This window comes from Lagenorhynchus albirostris, chromosome 5 (genome assembly GCF_949774975.1).
Source record: "Lagenorhynchus albirostris chromosome 5, mLagAlb1.1, whole genome shotgun sequence".
NCBI classification, from domain to species: domain Eukaryota; kingdom Metazoa; phylum Chordata; class Mammalia; order Artiodactyla; family Delphinidae; genus Lagenorhynchus; species Lagenorhynchus albirostris.
The window spans coordinates 77595037-77615719 of record NC_083099.1 but is presented as its reverse complement, the minus strand read 5'-3'; the positions used below and the strand labels follow the sequence as shown (position 1 = coordinate 77615719).

At 40.8% G+C, this 20683-nt stretch overlaps 1 protein-coding gene across 2 annotated transcripts in view; it reads left to right on the top strand.

The window, feature by feature from the left end:
* The window catches only part of PARP14 (poly(ADP-ribose) polymerase family member 14), a 49707-nt gene extending 29259 nt beyond the window's left edge, over window positions 1-20448 (top strand). Inside the window, exons 12-18 of one of the 2 annotated variants that reach the window (XM_060150479.1) lie at window positions 867-1034; window positions 4900-5106; window positions 8028-8627; window positions 10135-10268; window positions 15632-15806; window positions 16476-16568; window positions 18585-20448. In XM_060150479.1, the coding sequence (XP_060006462.1) occupies window positions 867-1034; window positions 4900-5106; window positions 8028-8627; window positions 10135-10268; window positions 15632-15806; window positions 16476-16568; window positions 18585-18742 (1535 nt within the window). In that variant the 3' untranslated portion in view covers window positions 18743-20448. Of the gene's footprint in view, window positions 1-866; window positions 1035-4899; window positions 5107-8027; window positions 8628-10134; window positions 10269-15631; window positions 15807-16475 lie in introns of both variants that reach the window. The other variant, XM_060150478.1, reaches the window with a different exon arrangement.
* Window positions 20449-20683: the final 235 nt, after the last annotated feature.

Sequence of the window (20683 nt, the reverse complement as noted above, 5' to 3'; positions counted from 1 at the left end):
AATCTACAAACAATATATGCTGGAGAGGGTGTGGAGAAAAGGGAACCCTCTTGCACTGTTGGTGGGAATGTAAATTGATACAGCCACTATGGGGAACAGTATGGAGGTTCCTTAAAAAACTAAAAATAGAACTACATACGACCCAGCAATCCCACTACTGGGCATAGACCCTGAGGAAAACATAATTAAAAAAGAGACATGTACCACAATGTTCATTGCAGCACTATTTACAATAGCCAGGACGTGGAAGCAATCTAAATGTCCATTGATAGATGAATGGATAAAGAAGATGTGGCACATACATACAATGGAATATTACTCAGCCATAAAAAGAAACGTAATTGAGTTATTTGTAGTGAGGTGGATGGACCTAGAGTCTGTCATACAGAGTGAAGTAAGGCAGAAAGAGAAACACAAATACCATATGCTAATGCATATATATGGAATCTAAAAAGAAAAAAAGAGGTACTGATGAACCTAGTGGCAGAGCAGGAATAAAGACGCAGACATAGAGAATGGACTTGAGGACACGGGGAGGGGGAGAGGGAAGCTGGGACCAAGTGAGAGAGTGGCATGGACATATATACACTACCAAATGTAAAATAGATAGCTAGTGGGAAGCAGCAGCATAGCACAGGGAGATCAGCTTGGTACTTTGTGACCACCTAGAAGGGTGGGATAGGGAGTGTGTGAGGGAGGTTCAAGAGGGAGGGGATATGGCGATATATGTATGTATATGGCTGATTCACTTTGTTGTACAACAGAAACTAACACAGCATTGTGAAGCAATTATAGTCCAATAAAGATGTATTAAAAAGAGTGGGTTCAGCATCTAATTTTGCATCTTTTTGTCTTGTGTTTCCCAGCTCAAGGGGGCCACAGAGATTATATAATTACCAAAGGTGGATTATTGAAGTGCAAGAATATTATTCATGTCATTGGTGGAAATAATGTCAAGAGATCGGTTTCCTGTGTTTTGCAAGAGTGTGAAAAGCGGAATTACTCATCCGTTTGCCTCCCAGCCATCGGGACAGGTTTGTAGCCTCTGGCTGTCAAGGCTAAATCCGAAGGTGACCAGTTTCCCTTGGAATTGGTGCTGATGGCTAATGTACTTATTGCTGAGTCTACATCAGGGCAGCTTCCTCAAGCCAGGGCAGCCCCCGAGGGAAGGAGCAAAGTCTGTGGATAGTTTAAGTAAAAAAGAGAAAACTGAAGAAAACTGAAGAGAGTATTGGGATAGTAGACATTTGCTTTCTAATATGGAAGGGAAGGGAGAGGAAGGGAGGGGAAAGGAAAGAAAGTCCATCTCTCATTGCTTTCATGAGCTCCTTTCTCTTTTCCATCCTCTACACATCCCCCATTATTTAGTCTTTGACTTCCCCTCCATCCCCTCTCCATGGAAACATCAGTGCATGGACTTCCGCCTCCCCATGGCCGACTCTCAGACAGCATGGCTGTCCATCTTCTCTTACCTCCTTGACAGTGGGCTGGCCGTGGGGCATTGCGACCTCTCAGTTGCCAGAATCCAGTGGGTTCTAATGGGTCAGAAACTCTCCACCTTCCTCCTTTCAGCTTGCCTGCCTCTTGGAAGTTTCTTATTTTCCTTAAACTACATAATGATTGTATGAGTCTTCATTTACAAGGATGGTGCTTTGGGCTTATCATTTGTAAGGTGATGCTCTTTGAGCTCTTTCCCCAGCAATCTGAGTCATGTGCATTAATCAGGGATTCCTGCTTGGTCTCCTTTAAGAGAGCTGCTCAGGGGAGGCAAATGCTCTCAGGCTTGAAGTGGAATGGAGCTGACTGGTCCCAGAAAGAGAAGGCTCAGCACTGGATTAACCATTCCACTGCTCAGGAATCTAAGTTTGAGTGTCTCACACTGGCATTCTAGGCCCTCCAAAAGTTTAGCCTTAATAAACCTAACCATCTTTGTCACTTTCTGGGCCTTCTTCTAATTCTCTTTCCGATACTTTGATTTCTCTTATTTTTCATTCCTCTTAATGTTCCCACATAGAATGTTATGTCTCCTTAGCTCTCTGTTTCTGAAAGTATAATTTATATTCCCTTTATGCTTTCATTCCCCTTGTAGTATCATTCAATCCTAGCAGATTAGCCAATGTATTATCTGTCTGTCTATCATCTATGTATCCTCTATCTATCGATCATCTATCATTTTCTATGGACACCCACTAATGATTCCCCAGTCTCTATCTCCATCTGCTTTTTCCTCTGAGCTCTTGTCTTGTGTTTCCATCTTAACTTTATTTGTGCCAAGAAAGCAGGCAGCCTAAGGGTGGCACAGACCTTCCCAAGGGAGTCCCTGGGTGGAGTCAAAGAAGAAATAAGGAAATGAGGCAGTTTTAGTTTTGTATAATTACTTCTGGCTTACTGCAAACCTGTTGTTTTTTCCACTGACCTGGTTGCATTGCTGGTCTGCACAAGTAAATCAAGGTTAGCAAATTCTCCTTCCTCATCTTCTTTACCTGTCTCTATCACCACCTGAGCAGGCCCTTAGACTAACAGATGGGGAGCTTTCTCCCTCAGTGGTGATTATGAGTTGGATTGAGACTGTGATTGAGACAGTTGCTGGCAGTAAAGGAAGCCCTCTCACTGTTCCTCACAGGCTTGAGGGGAGAGAATAGGTGCTCACTGGTACCTGCAAGTACCTCAAGCTCAAAGCAAACTCCAAACTCCAGTTCATTGTCTTCTCCCCCACACCTGCCCTTCCTCTTATATCCCTGAGCATGTTAAAAACATCACTTTCTATCTAGAATCCTTGACTCTACCTTCTTCATCACGCCTATGTGCATTAGTTGATTAATTAGTTTGATTAAATATTTACTGAGTGTCTGCATGTGCCGGGCACTGAGCTGAGGCAGCGGGGATAGAAAGATGACTAAGAAAAGGGGCACCTGGTGTCCACAAGGGGCACCTGGCCTTCTGTGAGACACAGACATGTCAACAAACAACTGCAGTGCAACAGGACTTATGAAATACACGTGAAGGCTGTGGGTGGCAAAAGACGGGGAACAAAGGGGCAAGTATAAAGCCAGTTGGCCACTTGGTCCTGCTGACTTTACTTTCTAAATAACTCCTCAATCCCTACAGCCAGCTCTTCATTCTGGCCTCGTCTCTTTGTTCAGCTCTTGTCTTTTGCCTAAACCTTTATTTAAATTCTCCTGTTTAGACCTGGCTCCCTGCTCCAGTGCCTCCTCCACCTACCCCCCTACCTCCCCCGTTTATCTTTCTCAAAAACAAACCTGTTCCCCTGAACACGCCAGGTTCAACATATCACACTTCTTACACAGTTCTGTCTGGTGTAGCCTTTCCCTCAGGTGTCCGTACTTCACCTGTTGAACACCTGTTCATCCCCACATATCACATCCTCTGTGTCCCAAGTGCTTAGGTTATTGAGAGTGAATGGATATATCTGAACATTCCCATTTAAATTCTTCCAGATAGCATGGAATAACTACAACATTGCAATGGAGAATCTCCCTCTTTCCCCGATCATCTAATTAAAAAAAAACAACCTGCACAAACCTTCTAGGTTAGTTTTATATGGGGATTGTCTACATTCCTACAGTTGTCCCCATAGCCAAGCCACAGAGGTCTGCTCTCCTTTCTGCAGTAATAGTGGGCACGGTCAACAGGGATAACCCAAGTAGGCCCTTCGTCTATCACACCAAGTTGGCCAGAGGACTTTCACATTGCCCACTCCCCACCCCGCAATGTGACAGCTGCTATTCACCTGGAACTGCTTCCATGGCTTTTCGTGAGCCTTTTCAAGGAACTTTTCATGATCTTACCTAGCCAGTAGGCTTGAGAAACAAGATGTGGAGCATGCTTAAAATAGGAAAAGACCTTGCTCAGGTGGCAACCTTGAACCCTGCAGGTCAGCTAAAATCACAGTGACCGTGGGACGAAAAACTTTTGGAGGCTCATGGATAACTTGTATGCAAAGAATTATAGATTATAACAAATAGCTTATGGCTCTAGGTGTCTTACGAAATGAGCTCAGTTTAAATCAGGTCCCCAAAGACATCTGAGAGAATAAGGATATATACGTAATAGTCAAGAAATGACTGAACAAAAAATAATGCTGTTCTCTTTATTTTTTAAGTTAATTAATTTATTTATAATTAGCTCTCTTTTATTTATTTACTTTTTGCCTGTGTTGGGTCGTCGTTGCCGTGTATGGGCTTTCTCTAGTTGCGGCAAGTGGGGGCTACTCTTTGTTGCGGTGCATAGGCTTCTCATTGCGGTGGCTTCTCTTGTTACGGAGCACGGGCTCTAGGGCACGGGCTTCAGTAGTTGTGGCACGCGAGCTCTAGAGCACGGGCTCAGTAGTTGTGGCACATGGGCTTAGCTGCTCCACAGCATGTGGGATCTTCCTGTACCAGGGCTCGAACCTGTGTCCCCTGCATTGGCAGGCGGATTCTTAACCAACTGTACCACCAGGGAAGACCTGTTCTCTTTAAAGAGCATGACATTTCAACATACATTAGCATCTTTTGCTTTTTGTGGATCTTTTGAGGACACCAGTGAGCCAAGAAAGGTTAACTGTGCTCTGTAACACAGAGGAACATAGTGAGCTGGGATCAGCTGAATAGAGCAAATAAGATATCAGACACCAAGTTATGTTTCTGGGCCCTTTGTTCATTGTTGGGCTGTTCCCGACATCCTGGAACAAAAACTCCCCGTTACATCTAGGACTTCAAGGGTGTCTGCTGATGCATTTTAGAAAAGTCCATGGTGATGAAAGAGTTAAGGAGTGGGAATTTATTCTGAGAATCAGAATCCCTAATTTATTCCTCAGCCTTCTCCAGTTGGGTCTTCTTTTTCAAATCCAGTTGGATCTTTTTTTTTCCCAATCATTTTTATTATTTGCCTTTCTAGGAAGTGCCAACCAAGACCCAGATAAGGTTGCAGCAGCCATAATTGATGCCATTGAAGACTTTATTCAGAAAGGATTGGTCCAGTCTATGAAAAAAGTTAAAGTTGTTATCTTTCTGCCTCAATTACTGGATGTGTTTTATGCCATCATGAAAAAAAGAGAAGGATCTCAGGCTTCTCCCCAGCAGTCTATGATGTCTAAAATGACATGTGAGTTGTTCATTTTTATGAAATACATGTTCCTAATATTGATGTCACATGAGAAATAGCTATTTTTTTTTCTGGTAGTTTATTAGCTTTTTTCCAGCTTCATGGAGATAGAGTTGACATACATCACTGTATAAGTTTGAGGTATACAGCATAATGGTTTGACTTACATATATTGTGAAACGAATACCACAATAAGTTTAGTTAGCATCCATCATGTCACACAGATACAATAAAAAGAAAAGGATTTTTTCCTTGTGACAAGAACTCTCAACAACTTTCATATCTATCATATAGTAGTGTTAACTACAGTCATTAAAGAAGGTTTCTGGACCCAGTTCCAATGTGTATGGAGGCTTCCCTGTGCCTACAAGCAATTCTCAGACACCAGCAGGGTGTCTGAGGATTCAACTCAATTCTGACATCATCTACCCAGAGATGGAATCAGATTCCACAGGTAAAGGGCTCAGTGCCCAAGACTGCCTTCCGCTTCAGATACCAAGCACAAGCCAAACACTGTATATATGGGAAAAATATTTGGTCATTCTGACCAAATATATTTTTTCATATATATATATATATATATATATATGTATTTTTTTTTTTTTGCAGTATGCGGGCCTCTCAGTGTTGTGGCCTCTCCCGTTGCGGAGCACAGGCTCCGGACGCGCAGGCTCAGCAGCCATGCCTCACTGGTCCAGCCGCTCCGCAGCATGTGGGATCTTCCCAGACCGGGGCACAAACATGTGTCCCCTGCATCAGCAGGCGGACTCTCAACCACTGCGCCACCAAGGAAGCCCTATTTTTTCTTATAAATCACAATATTACAATCATCATTCTGTACATTACATCCCTAGTACTTATTTATCTTGTAATTGGAAGTTTGTATCTTTTGACCGCCTTTCTCCAATCTCCTCCCACCCTCACCCCGCTTTACTAGGAGTAATTTATGGTTACTCCTAGTAACCATAAATCTGATCTCTTTTTCTATGAGTTTTTTTTTTCAGATTCTGCATATCAGTGAGGTCATACAGTATTTGTCTTTCTCTGTCTGACTTGAAATAGCTAATCTTTAGTGAACTGTCACAGAGATATTAAGAAAACAATCCCATTTATAATTGCATCAAAAAGAATAAAATACCCAGGAATACATTTAACCAAGGAGGTGAAAGACCTGTATCATGAAAATATACAACATTGATGAAAGAAACTGAAGAAGATACAAATAAATGGAAAGATAGTTCACGCTCATGGATTGGAAGGATTAATATTGTTAAAATATCCATACTACTTAAAGCAATCTACAGATTCAATGCTATCCCTATCAAAATTCCAGTGGCACTTCTGAGGTAGAACAAACAGACTTGAAACCATAAAACTCCTACAAGAAAACATATGGGTAAGCTCCTCAACACTGGTCTTAGCAATGATTTTTTAGATTTTACACTAAAATTACAAAAGCAAAATGAATAAGTGGGACTACATCAAACTGAAAATCTACACAGCAAAGGACATCATAAACAAAATGAAAAGAGAACCCACTGAATGGGAGAAAATATTTGCAAATCGTATATCTGATAAGGGGTTAAATCCAAAATATATAAAGAACTCATACAACAATAGAAAAAACCCCAAACAATTTGATTTTAAAATAGAGTATCTGAATAGATGTTTTTCCAAAAAGATATACAACTGGCCAATAGGTACATGAAAAGGTGCTCAACATCATTAATCATCAGGGAAATGGAAATCAAAATCATAATGAGTGATCACCTCACATGATAGAACAGCTATTATCAAAAAGACAAGGGAGGGACTTCCCTGGTGGCACAGTGGTTAAGACTCCGTGCTCCCAATGCAGGGGGCCCAGGTTCGGTCCCTGGTCAGGGAACTAGATCCCACATGCACGCCACAACTAAGAGCTCACATGCCACAACTAAGGAGCAGGTGAGCTGCAACTAAGGAGCCCGCCTGCTGCAACTAAGACCCAGTGCAACCAAATAAATAAATAAATAAATAAAATATTTTAAAAAAAGACAAGGGACTTCCCTTGTGGTCCAGTGGTTAAGACTCCATGCTTCCACTGCAGGGGGCATGGGTTTGATCCCTTGTCAGGGAACTAAAATCCCACATACCACATGTCACAGCCAAAAAAAAAAAAAAAAAAAAAAAGTATTAAAAACTCAAATGTTAAGACCTGACCATAAAACTCCTAGAAGAAAACATAGGGGAAAATAAATGATTTTAAAAAAAAAAAAAGACAAGAAATAACAAGTGTTGGTGAGGATGTGGAGAAAAGGGAACCCTCATGCACTGTTGGTGGGAATGTAAATTGGTGCAGCTACTGTGGAAAACAGCATGGAGGTTCCTCAAAAGTCTAGAAATAGAACTACCATAGGATCCAGCAATTCCACTTCTGGGTATTTATCTGAAGGAAATGAAATCACTCTCTGGAATCCATGTTCACTGCAGCATTATTTTCAGTAGCCACAACATGGAAACATTGAAAGATGAATTATAAAGATGATGTGGTGTATATGGAATATTACTCAGGCATAAAAAAGAAGGAAATCCTGCTACATGCAACAACATGTGAGGACCTTGAGGGCATTATGCTCAATGAAATAAGACAGAGAAAGACAAATACTGTATGATAGCACTTATACAAAGGACAGATTGGTGATTGCCGGTGGGTGCAGGGGGTGTGGGAGTTGGGTGAAATGGGTGAAGTTGGTCAAAAGGGTAAAAGCATCCAGTTATAAGATAAACAAGTCCTAGGGTTGTAATGTACAGCATGGTGACAAAGAAAGAGAGAGAGGAAGAGAGGAAGGAGGGAGGGAGGGAGGAGGGAGGGAGGGAAGAGGGAGGGAGGAAGGAAGAAGGAAAGAAAGAAAGAGCTAATCTTCCTTTCTTTTCTTTTTTAGCATTCTTGGGCTTCTCAAGTAAATCTCCCCCAAAACAGACTCCTTTGGTTTTAGAAAAGAAAACAGAATCAGCAATATTTCAGGTGTGTGGTGAAAATGTAAAAAGTGTAGAAAACGTCCTCTTCTGGATACAGGATCTCATTCAAAAGGAACAGTGTCCCTACACCAGTGAAGATGAATGTATCAAAAACTTTGATGTAAAGGAATACCAGGAATTGAATGAGCTTCAGAAGAAGTTAAATATTTCCATTTCCTTGGACCGTGAAAGACCTTTGATTGAGGTTTCTGGAATTACCAAAGATGTGGTACAGGTTAGAAATGCAATTGAGGACATGATCAAGAGAGTTAGATTGTCCAAAGAACAGGAATACCTGGCAGATCGTACCAGTGATTTTGTGGAATGGCAATATAAGGACGATAAAAATTTTCATAGTTTTGACAAAATTACCAATATGCAACTGGAGGATGCAAAGAAACAAAAGAGAAAGACAATTGATGTTAAAATTAATCATCAGAGCTACACAGTGGACTTGAAAACATACACTGCTACAGATGCAAAGGGAAAGAGTTTACCTGTTCGGCGCCATACAAAATCTGAAGGTGAATCAAACTTTCATGCTTGTTGTCCATTACTTTATGCCTGTGATGTGTGTTGTACATACATCAAAATGTTGTTCAAGTAGATAAAATCCAAGTACCCTTATGGAAGAAAATAGAAAACTTGGTCTCAGCTGAAGGAGCTTACACTTTGGCCACGAAAATACAGCACAGGGTGTACCCAACAGCTGATCATTATTATCTTAATGGTAACAATAGTCAAATGTTGCATTTGTTCTCATCTCTACAGTTTACAAGCTTCCCAGAGCCAGTTTTGCTGGGGAGGTAATGGCTGCTTCTGTCAGGAAAGGGAAAGCCATGGGCTGTAAAGAAGCCCAAGCCTTTCTAGAACAAAAGACTGAAGACAGCCTAGTCAGAGAGTGGGCACTCTGTGTCTGTGACTGATGACCCAGAGTGGATGGGGAGCCTGAAGGATCTTCTCCCAGAAGTCACTGGCTCCTCTGCCCCGAGGATAAGATTCTTTGACACACACATGAGGAAGCAGTCTTCAAGATTCCTGAGAAGGGAATACTTGTCTTGTGTAGTCAGCTATTCCTGCCTTTGAACCACATAAATCCCCCACTGAAAACTACTGAATTGGCTTTCAGTACATTGAGAGATCAATGTGAACGAATTCCTCAGACTCTGAGCAACCCTGGGGAAATGACAAGTCAAATACAGTATTCTGTTTAGCAGACGGGGAGACAGAGCTGCCACCACAACCTGCCATGTAGCAAAACCTCCCACCCACCCAACTGTTAAGGATGCTGTGAAGAATAATGAAAGAATAGATGTGGAAGGCCTGGTGGTTGTGGTGAGTTCTGGCAAAAAGCCATGCATTTGTAAGCAAAACATTAATGACTATTTATTGAAAACATTGTAGGGAAATCATTTATATTATATGTAAAATTATTAAATTATGACAGATTAGAGACTGAACAGAATATGCAGCTGAGTTACATTACACCGATAGTTCTCAAATCTGAGCATGATCAAACTTGTTAAGATGCAGGTACCCAGGTTCCACCCTCAGAGATTTTGATTCGGTAGATCTGTGAAGTTTTTTTTTTGTTTTTTTTTTTTTTTGCGGTACACGGGCCTCTCACTGCTGTGGCCTCCCCCGTTGCGGAGCACAGGCTCCGGACGCGCAGGCTCAGCGGCCATGGCGCACGGGCCCATCCGCTCCGCGGCATGTGGGATCTTCCTGGACCGGGGCACGAACCCGCGTCCCCTGCGTCGGCAGGCGGACCCTCAACCACTGCGCCACCAGGGAAGCCCTGTGAGTTTTTTTTTAAGCAAGTGTTACAGTTGGTTCTGAGGCGGGTTATCTGTGGTCCACATTTTGAAAACATTCTTCTAGAAAGATAAGGGGCTTCTTGAACACCTTGAATTAGGAGATTGTAAAACAAGAGCACAAATGATACTCAGTTTTTCAAAGCATACCAGGAATGTGGACTATGCGGATGAGCCTTTCTAGGTGCGAGGGAGTTTTCAAATGTCTACTTTGCAGTTGAGATCCCCTTATACTGGAGTGATATGAAGCAGCAGAAAGTCCGTGTGGTTGAGCTACAGCCTGATAATTCAGAATACAAAACTGTGGCAAGCAAGTTTAATGAGACCTGTGCACACCTCATCATAGAGAAGGTAAGCCTTCCGCTGACATGGAGTTTCTACACGGTGGAGATAGAGGTATCATCGTCCTGGATAAATACACTTTCATTCACTTCCTATCACATTTTTACCCAGAATTAGAAATATTTTACGGCAATTAGTTTTTAAATTCTAGATTCTACTCATGTCACTATGATTACTGAGACATTGAAATTCTTGTGTCAGTTATTACAATATATTAGATTGTAATATATTAGAATAATAAAGATATATGTTTACTTTGTGAAGCAAGCTAATAATAACTCCTAGATATGGCTCCACAGTTGGAGTTGATAACTAGCAAAGTTGGAGTTGATAACTAGCAAAGTTGGAGTTGATAACTAGCACATCAGATCAGGATTATGTGCTTCTGCTCCTTGCTTCCTTGATAATCCAGCGGTCCTTTCCCTGTTCATTTCCCTTATTTTGGCATCTTCTGCTTTTAAACATTAATTTAGAAAGTTTCTTTTCTGAAATTATTTTTCTCCCTTGACTTCTAGGACAGTATTATTTTGATGCTTTCTTCTCCTTCTTTAACTAATGTTCCTTTCATTTTCACTGGCATCTGTTCTTCCCCTAAACCCCTAATCCTAGGTAACCCACAGGATTTATATTTTGGTATTCTGTCTCTGCAGTTCACCAGGGAACGTTTTTACTCTTCTTGGCTGCAGCTATTATTTCAGTGTTGATAGCTCTCAAATCAACATCACCGACCTGGATCTTTGACTCAAGTTCTAGAACTTGAGTTCCCAAGTGGCCTAAAAAAGTCTCCACTTGAATATCTGTCTGCTAAATCAATTTCCCTAAAATCTAACTCATCTCATCATTTCCCCTTCCTTCCTGCTTTCTGTCTTTGGTTCCACCACTTTCTGAGTAAAGCTAGAGATCTTTGAGTACCTTCCCTTCATCTGTAATAACAAGTCTGCCAGTAAGGCCTGCATTGTCTTTCTTTGCAAATTTTCTCTTATTCCCTATTTGTACTGCCACCACTCTGTTTATTCATGTACTTAATAATACATATATTATTATTATTACATAATAATTCAAAAAAGATTTGAAGCGTACTACAAAGATATACCTTCAGATAACATAAATATGGACAAAAAGAAAAGTAGGGCAGGGAAATTAAGATAATTACAGAGGTATTGTTAGTTCACAAAAATACATAACATGACGTCCTAGATAGTTACTAGAGGAGGCCCTCAAATTTGTCCTTGATCTGCCTAGTAGACAAAGTAAAGAAGTAAACACTCAGCTATAAGATTCATAATGTCCATAAATCAAAGAGCAAAGCATTTGATCAGGAGACTCAACAGTTTTTCACAATACTGAGACTGACTCCTGAAAGAGTTCTCCTGTGAATAAGTACTAGAGAACATCTTCAGAATCATCCTCACAGTAAATTCAGTATCAAATTTTATACCATTTGTTTTTAATCCCTCAATGTAGGAAGGAGAGGAATAGGTTAGAGAGATTGCTGAGTCACAGGTATGAAATGTGCAGTGTGGGTAATATAGTCAATAATTGTATCATATCTTTGTATGGTGACTGCTCATGGCTGGGCTTATCTTGGTGATCATTTTGAAATATATGGAGGTATTGAATCGCTATGCTGTGTAACAGGAACTAGCAGTGTTGTAGGTCAGTTATACTTCAAAAATAAACAAACTCATAGAAAAAGAGATCAGATTTGTGGTTACCAGAGACAGGGGGTATAGGGAGAGGGAACTGGGTGAAAGGTAGGCAAAAGGTACAGACTTGCAGTTATAAGATAAATGAGTACTGGGGATGTAATGTACAACATGATAAATATAATCAACAGTGCTTTCATACACTATATTATGTGTGAAAGTTGTTGGGAGAGTGGATCCTGGGAGTTCTCATTACAAGGAAAAAATTTCTTTAATTTTCTATCTATATGAGATGATGGATGTTCACTGGACTTACGATGATCTTTTCATGATATATGTAAGTCAAACCACTATGCTGTACATCTTAAACTTATACAGTGCTATATGAACGTAAACTATATCTTAATAAAACTGGAAGAATAAATAACCTTGCCAAGTAGATAGATCCCTGTATGTTGAGCAAAACAATTATATGTGGTACCAAGAAAATGTAATTCAAGTACGCAGCTCTTTCATGGTCTGGTTCTGAGACAATAAGTTTCATTAAAGATACAAATTACAGTCCTCTGGGAGTGGCTGACTGGCACACTGTGATGAGATGTCAAGTCCAAATTGAGCAGGACCACCCAGTTGACCAGAAATGTCTGCACTGGGCCCTGGAGTCTTACCATGTGTTGGCAGACCTTCACCAGAGAAATGACTTCACTACCCTTTTGTAGTGGAACCCTTTTTTCAAATAAAATCTTATGTGAAATCCCAGTCTATGACACCAGTAATCTTCACATAAGATTTCAAATCTTATGTGAAATCCCAGTCTATGACACCTAGCAGAGCTAGGCTGTACTTAAGGCACCTCTGTGGAGGTGTCTAGTAGTGCAAAAGCGCTAACATGAGAAATGGGTGGTCTGTCATCCTTCATGACTGTCATGTCTTGTGACGACGATTTTTTAACACCCATGAACTTCCACCTAGATTCAACAATTTTGTAACATTTGCTTTTTTTCCCCTCACTCTGTTTTTCCTGAAACAATTGAAAGTAAGTTGCAGATATCATGACACTCCTAAATATTATAGCATATGTATCCTAAGAATAGAAACATTCTCTTAAATAACACAAATATCATTATCCTTTATAATAATATCCAATAGAAGGTCAATATTCAAATCACCCCTGTTGCTCTAAACAGCTTTCTTATAACTTCCTCCCAATCCCTGCCCCCAATCTGGACTCACACATTGCATTTTGTCATTGTGTCTCCTTCATCTCTTCTGATATAGAACAGTACTCCTGCATTTTTAAACATTATATTTCATGACATTGAAATTTTAGAAGAGTTTAAGCTAGTTGTATTGTAGAATGTTCCACATTCTGGCTCTGTCTCACCTAGATTTTTTAAGAATCCAAGCAGTTTTACAGATTCTAGATTTGTCTGATTGCCCATGGTGTCATTTAATTTATTCCTCTATCCGCTTTATTTATGGTAAGCTTGGAGTTAGGTTGAAAGGCTTGGGTAAATTCAGATGAATATTTTTTGCAAGAATATATTTTGTAGGTGAGGCATCAAAGAAGCTTTATTTATTTATTTACTTTTATTGAACTATTGTTGATTTACAATACTGTGTTAGTTTCTGGTATACAGCAAAGTGACTCAGATATGTGTGTGTGTGTATATATAATATGTATATAATTTTATATACATATTTACCCTTTCATCCCACTACTTTTCAGTCCTTCTTGTATTTCTGTGCCTCATCTGGGATCATTTTCCTCTGGCTTTAGTATTTCTTCTAGTGCAGGTCTGGTAGTGATGAATTCTCTCAGTTTGACTGAAAATTTATTTCACCCTCATTCTTTGAAGGATATTTTTGCTGGGTACAAAATTCTGAATTGGTAGTCATTTTCTTTAAGCACTTTGAAGAAGTTACTCTGTTATCTTCTGACTTTGTTTCACTCTGCACTGCCCTTCTCTCCAGGAACTTGGCTCAAATCCTTGTTGCCTTCAAACAGACTTTTTTTCCCACTAGCTCTTCTAGTAGTTGTTGGCAAGAAGTTTGGTCTGATACAAGTAGTCTATCATAGCCAGAGCCTGCTGCTAAAATAAGCCTACTAAGTAAAGCTTAGAATTTATCCTACTAGGAATACAGACTCAGATTACTGTGTTCAAAATTACTTGAAATAATTTTCTTTGTGTGGTTATTAAATTTTAAAAGGGTTTGTGCTCACTTCAGCATATACACTAAAAAAGGGTGAGAAACAAGAATAAAAGGACTAAGAAATTAAGAATGGTTTCAAAACTCGGTGTGAATAAAATTTTAAGGCTTTTAAAAATGAGTAAAATAAATAAGATTTAAAGTAAATAGAAATAAATTGGAAGTAGTTTGAAGATTAGAAACTCAGTTGTAGGTAAAAGGAAAAATAAAATTTAAGATTATAAATTGTAGGTAAAAGGTTGTAGGTAAAAGGAAAAATAAAATTTAAGATTATAAATTGGATCAACAAAATACATGATAATGCTGAGACTTGGAACTAGAGGGCAAACTGTATCTTTTTTTTTAATTAATTAATTTTATTTATTTTTGGCTGCACTGGGTCTTCGTTGCTGCACGTGGGCTTTCTCTAGTTGTGGCAAGCGGGGGCTACTCTTTGTTGCGGTGCATGGGCTTCTCATTGTGGTGGCTTCTCCTGTTGCGGAGCACGGGCTCTAGGTGCCCGGGCTTCAATAGTTGTGGCACAAGGGCTCGGTAGTTGTGGCTCGTGGGCTCTAGAGCGCAGGCTCAGTAGTTGTGGTGCATGCGGCATGTGGGATCTTCCCTGACCAGGGCTCGAACCCACATCCCCTGAATTGGCAGGTGGATTCTGAACCACTGTGCCACCAGAGAAGCCTGCAAACTTAATTGTATTAAGGTGTATTCATTGTATCTTAATTAAAAACGGGAAACCCAAAACTGAAAAAAAAAAAAAAAAAGAAGAACCCAATAAAGGCAGGTAATAATAGTGTCAGACTCGAGAGTTCCCTGGACTGGAAGATTCTGACCACATGGAACCTTCACCTTGTGCCTGTCCATGAGGGTCCTTGCCTCCCTTACCCACCCTTCACTCTTTCCCAAGTCAACCTTATGAAACTGCCACCACCTGGTGATTAGGGGAGTGTAGAAACTGATCTGCAACCCAAGACCCAAGGAGTTTCCACCACAGCCCTGGAGGCCAAAGAGTATGGTCAAAGCATGGCCACTTTGGTCTATAACCAGATCCCCTCCCACCAGGATTCATGCCCCACTCTTCCAACTGGACCAGAGATTAATTTTCACTAATTAATATCCTTCTTGCCTAGACACTAGTGCTTCTCCCACTATTAGAATACTCTCTCACTGGAGGAGAGAGACAAAGTGACATAGTGAGGTAGATGGCAACAGGAGCAGTTAGGAGTTGAAGAGGCTTTGGTCAGCCAAGTTCAAATAATGAGGACTTAAGATCCTAAACACTGTCTGCTCTCATGTGGTACATAAAAGATGTTTAAAATTAAATTAACGTTCTTACCAAGGCCTGTTTCTGTGAAACTCTGGATCTAAAAAGACTTCTGAATGTAGAAATTTGCCATCTGGCATTGAATTTGCTGTTTTTTGTAATTTGTATATACTTATGAGAAATAATGGTCGTGTTTCATCTGTTGTATCTTGCCAAGGGCTCTTGGCACTGACAGCAAATTTTTCCTTATTGATTTGCAGATTGAGAGGATCCAGAATCCAGAGCTCTGGAAACACTACCAGACAAAGAAAAACAACATGGACGCCAAAAATGGCCAATTAATAAATGAGAAGCTGCTCTTCCATGGGACAGATGCCGACTCAGTGACACTTGTGAACGGAAAAGGCTTTAACCGCAGTTATGCTGGAAAGAATGGTAAGGACGCAAGTAATCTGGCTGCTTCAAATGAGGTGTCAGCCATGAGAACCCAAGCTGGCTGGGGACAGTATGGATGGTGTTGTGTTCTCTCATTGTTGGGGGCCATGTTACAGCCAAAGTTTTAGGTTAGACTCACTATATTTCATCCCGAAGGGACTGACTGGCCCTTCAGGGTGGGGGAATGATTTTTAAGAATAAAAAACCAGGGACTTCCCTGGTGGCACAGTGGTTAAGAATCCGCCTGCCAATGCAGGGGACACGGGTTCGAGCCCTGGTCCAGGAAGATCCCACATGCCACAGAGCAACTAAGCCCGTGCGCCACAACTACTGAGCCTGCGCTCTAGAGCCCACGTGCCACAACTACTGAAGCCTGTGTGCCTAGAGCCCATGCTCCGCAACAAGAGAAGCCACTGCAATGAGAAGCCCGCGCACCACAACGAAGAGTAGCCCCCCGCTCGCCTCAACTAGAGGAAGCCTGCACGCAGCAACGAAGACCCAACATAACCAAAAAAAAAAAAAAAAAAGAATAAAAAACACAGAAAAAATTTAAAAGAAGCTTTAGAGAGAACTGAACATTATTTTAACATTATTTGACATATTGGGTCAACATGTCAAATTATAGACTAAATTGAAATCCTTAAAGATGTTTTGTTTTTCTCTTCACAGCTACGGCATACGGAAAGGGAACCTATTTCGCTGTCAGTGCCCATTATTCTGCCAGTGATACATACTCCAGACCGGACGCAAATGGGAAGAAGCGTATGTATTATGTGCGAGTACTCACTGGATCCTACACAGTTGGAAACAAGTCATTAATTGTGCCTCCTCTAAGGGACCCCCAAAATCCTACTGACTCATATGACACTGTCACAGATTGTGTGCAAAATCCAAATTTATTTGTGGTATTTTATGACTACCAGGCTTACCCAGAGTACCTCATTACTTTTAGATATTAACATTTTGGTATCCTTTGCAGAAGATATTCATCTATACATAGCTAACTGTAAAGCAAGCTGTAGGTTTTTTTTCTCTTAACAGCTTTTTCTAAGATCAGAGGACCCTTGTCACTGAAATCAGACATTCTCCAGCCTCTCTTTCAAAACTGGAATGAACCTCTCTTGAGAATTTGAGAATTTAATTGGATAACTTAGAGTTACAACTGTGTGTCCTCAACCATGGATATCACATCTGTAGACGTACAGGTGTTTATTTCCAGGAAGGAGAGTATAACATTAATCTGTCTTTTTTTTTAAATTGGGGTATAGTTGCTTTACAATGTTGTGTTCGTCTCTGCTATACAACCAAGTGAATCAGCTATGTGTATACATACATCCCCTCCCTCTTGGATCTCCCCCCCCCCGCCACCCCACCCATCTAGGTCACCACAGAGCACTGAGCTGAGCTCCCTGTGCTATACAGCAGGTACCCACTAGCCATCTGTTTTACACTGGTAATGTATACATGTCAATCCCAATCTCCCAGTTCATCCCACCCCCACATCCCCCTCCACGTCCACACATCCGTTCTTTACGTCTTCATCTCTATTCCTGCCCTGAAAATAGGTTCATCTGTACCATTTTTCTAGATTCCACATGTAAGAATAACATTAATCTTAAAGGCAGAGGACACAGTGATATAACTTCAGCTGCCACTGAGAGACAGCTGGTATCATGTCAGGACTCCATACTGCTGTGGGGAGCACAGTATTACTAAGTGGGTGGGGCTGCTGTCTTCCCTGGGTGCAGGGATGGCGTCTAATTTTCTTTATCCCTGGGCTGAGGTCTGTGCCTGATGTACAATAGAGGCTGCATAAGTGTTTCATAAACCACTTAAGAATGAAGAAGCCCTGTCAGACTCCTAACCAAAATGGGAACCATCTCTTCAACACCCTTGACTTATTGTCACTTTGCCTCAAATCGATGAGATTCCATGGCAGGGAGCTTTTTCACAAAGCAGCCTATGGACATGTGGGACAGCTCTGGTCAGGGCTCTGGGACTGCAATGCAGCCACGTCCTGCACAGTCCAGGGGGCTGTGGTCTAGCTTGGGGACTAGGTGAGCTGTATCCCATGGAGTTGTGCAGTGCAGCAGCCCTGTTTCCAATTGGTTCTTTCTAAAGTTGAACCCAAATCTGCCTTTTTATAACTTTTATTCATGGTCTTAGTTCTGCCCAGTGGAAAAAAGGGATAATGCCTGCTATATTTTCAGTATGAAGCCCTTCTACTATGTTAAGATTAAATGAATCTAAGGGTATTAAATAGCACATTTTCCTTGGCAGCCTAGCTTCTGATGATTTTAAAGCCTTGTGCATAAATAAACCAAAGGAATTAAGCAGTCATATTACTAATTTGCTAACTCAGTAGCTATAGGATAGTAATGGAAAGTTTCTTTTTTAACTTCCTCAGGTAAATTTCAGATTCTAAAACTGTTTATTGAGTGCCTCCATTAACCAGGTACTATAAGAGGTGCTTTCACATAACAGTATTTATTTTCTTCCCCCAAACACTCTTGTGAGGTAAGAATTATACCCCCGTTTTAAAGCTGAGGAAACTGATGCTCAGAACACAAGAAGCTTCCTTGCCTTAAGTCGCCTGGGTAACAGGCCTCAGAGCCAGCAACTGAATCTGGGTCTCTGTGTCATCAAGCCCCTTGCTCTTCCCACTATAGAACATGGCTTCTAGATTAATGTTACTGATTCAGGAATATCTCAGACAATCTGTGAATTATCCTCATATTTCCTTGGCCTTGTCCCTTCTGGCTTTGGTTTTCATTGTAGAGTCTCTTTATTTGAAGTTCTATAGGCCAAGAGGCCAGAGCTATGCCCATGGGGAGCCAGGACAGATGATGAACTTGGATGCTAGGGGTCACCAGGAGGATAAAGGCCCCAGGGAGCAATGCCTGCACTTCAAGAAAAGGAGGTTGAGGGGGCCATAGTTGCTGCTTCATTAAACACAGATGTCTTGAAATTTTTCTTGCTGTTGCTGTTTTTTAAGTGGATTGGCAAAGACTTCTTATTGCTTAGGAGTAGCTTCCCAGCCACTGGCATCTGAACTTGGGCTTGACAATGAATGTAAGAAATAAAAAAGGAGAGACGTGCTCTCTAATTTGTTCTTGTTCTCCAGTGGTTTGGTTAACTTAGGCAAGGCTGAATATCAGGGTGTATTGCATCAAGTATGATGATTCAGTCTGTAGATGTTATAGTTACCCTCAGTCTAAAGACATATGTCATACAACACAGGGAACATGGCCAATATTTTATAATAACTGTAAATGGAGTACAACCTTTAAAAATTGTGAATCACTGTACTGTACACATGCAACATATAATATACATCAACTATACTTCAATAAAAAATTTTTAAAATAAATATTTCCTCCTTTTTGAATAAAATGCTTGGAAAATGTTATTTGGTGGTTAAACATCTTTATCCTTTAGGGCAAATACAGGAGAGCTTGATGATAAACACAGGCCACTGCTGATAAAAGACCACAACTAAACATGACAGCATCAAGGTATCCTCACAATATCAATAGCATTCAGCTGAAAATTACAGGAAGGGCACAGTACAGCTTTAGTTCAGTAAATCTGAAGGGCGGATTGACCCCAAGAAGTAGCCCCTGCTAAAACACGCCCACTTTGAGCCTGTGTTAGGTCTTGGTGGTCTACTCCAGGGCCAGAGATTCTTAAACTTCTTTGCTATTTGAAGCACTTCAGGTGCTTGCTGAGACTGCAAAATCTGGCCCATCCCAAAGGAGGCAAATTCTATAGCTCTAGAGTGGTACCCAGACATCTGCATCTTCAGCAAGCCCCTCAAATGATTCTGATATCCCTGATACCCAGAGCTGCTTAGGACTTTCATGGGCCCCAGGCAATTTTGCCTTTGTAGGCCCCTTACTCCATGAAAAGTATTAAACATGATACTTCGCTACTGCACTGGTATAAACATGAAGGTAATGAAACTAGATTATATTCTTTTTTTTATTTTTAAAGAAACTAAAACATTTCTGTAGACCCTAAAAGCTCAGGGGCCCTAGCTACTTTGCCTTCCGGATAGATCACCCTGCTTATACGTGGATACTGTAACTTTAGGTGTAACACTTCAATCCCTCTAACCCCTGGAGGGTCAACGTATTAATATTTATTTAATAATTGAGTTCACTCATTCGGGCAGGCTCTTCTGAGAAATGCAGGATGAAATGGGACCCTACTTGGTGGCTGACTATCTCTCCCTTTGACTGTCTTTTCTCCTTCCCACACTCCCCAGTTGCAGATAGCCAGGATCTCTTGCCGTGTCATAATCTCTATCTCTACAAAATTAGGAAATTATCTCCCAACACCCATTTACATTTAGAATGCATTCATATCAATGTCTTAACTCTCTACCCAGGTCTCTGCATGCCAGAAACTACTACCTCTAACTGAAATCAATACTTTGCCCTCAGAACAGCTTTCAAACCTTTCTGACCCTAACATACACTAAGAAATACATTTTATATCAGGCCCAGTACACACACAGATATAACTGAAAAGATTTATGAAGTATATTTACTCTGAAAGAAATTTTTCCTGGACAGTTTCACAAAATAATACTTATATTTTCTATTGAATTAACTGAAATTACATATCCTGCTCCATTAAAAAAAAATGCTGGTCTCACCCACTAAATTGATTTTATGACTGGTTAATGGGTCACAATCTACAACTTGAAAAACACTGGTCCAAGTAGTAGCAAATATAATAAAATATCTGGGAGGGAGCGGGGGAGGGAACCCTGGGGGAGGGAGCGGGGGAGGGAATTCTGTGTGAAGGAGGGTATGGGGGAGCTCTCAGTGAGGGCAGGTGTAAAAAAAATATATAGCTGAAGACAAATGTCT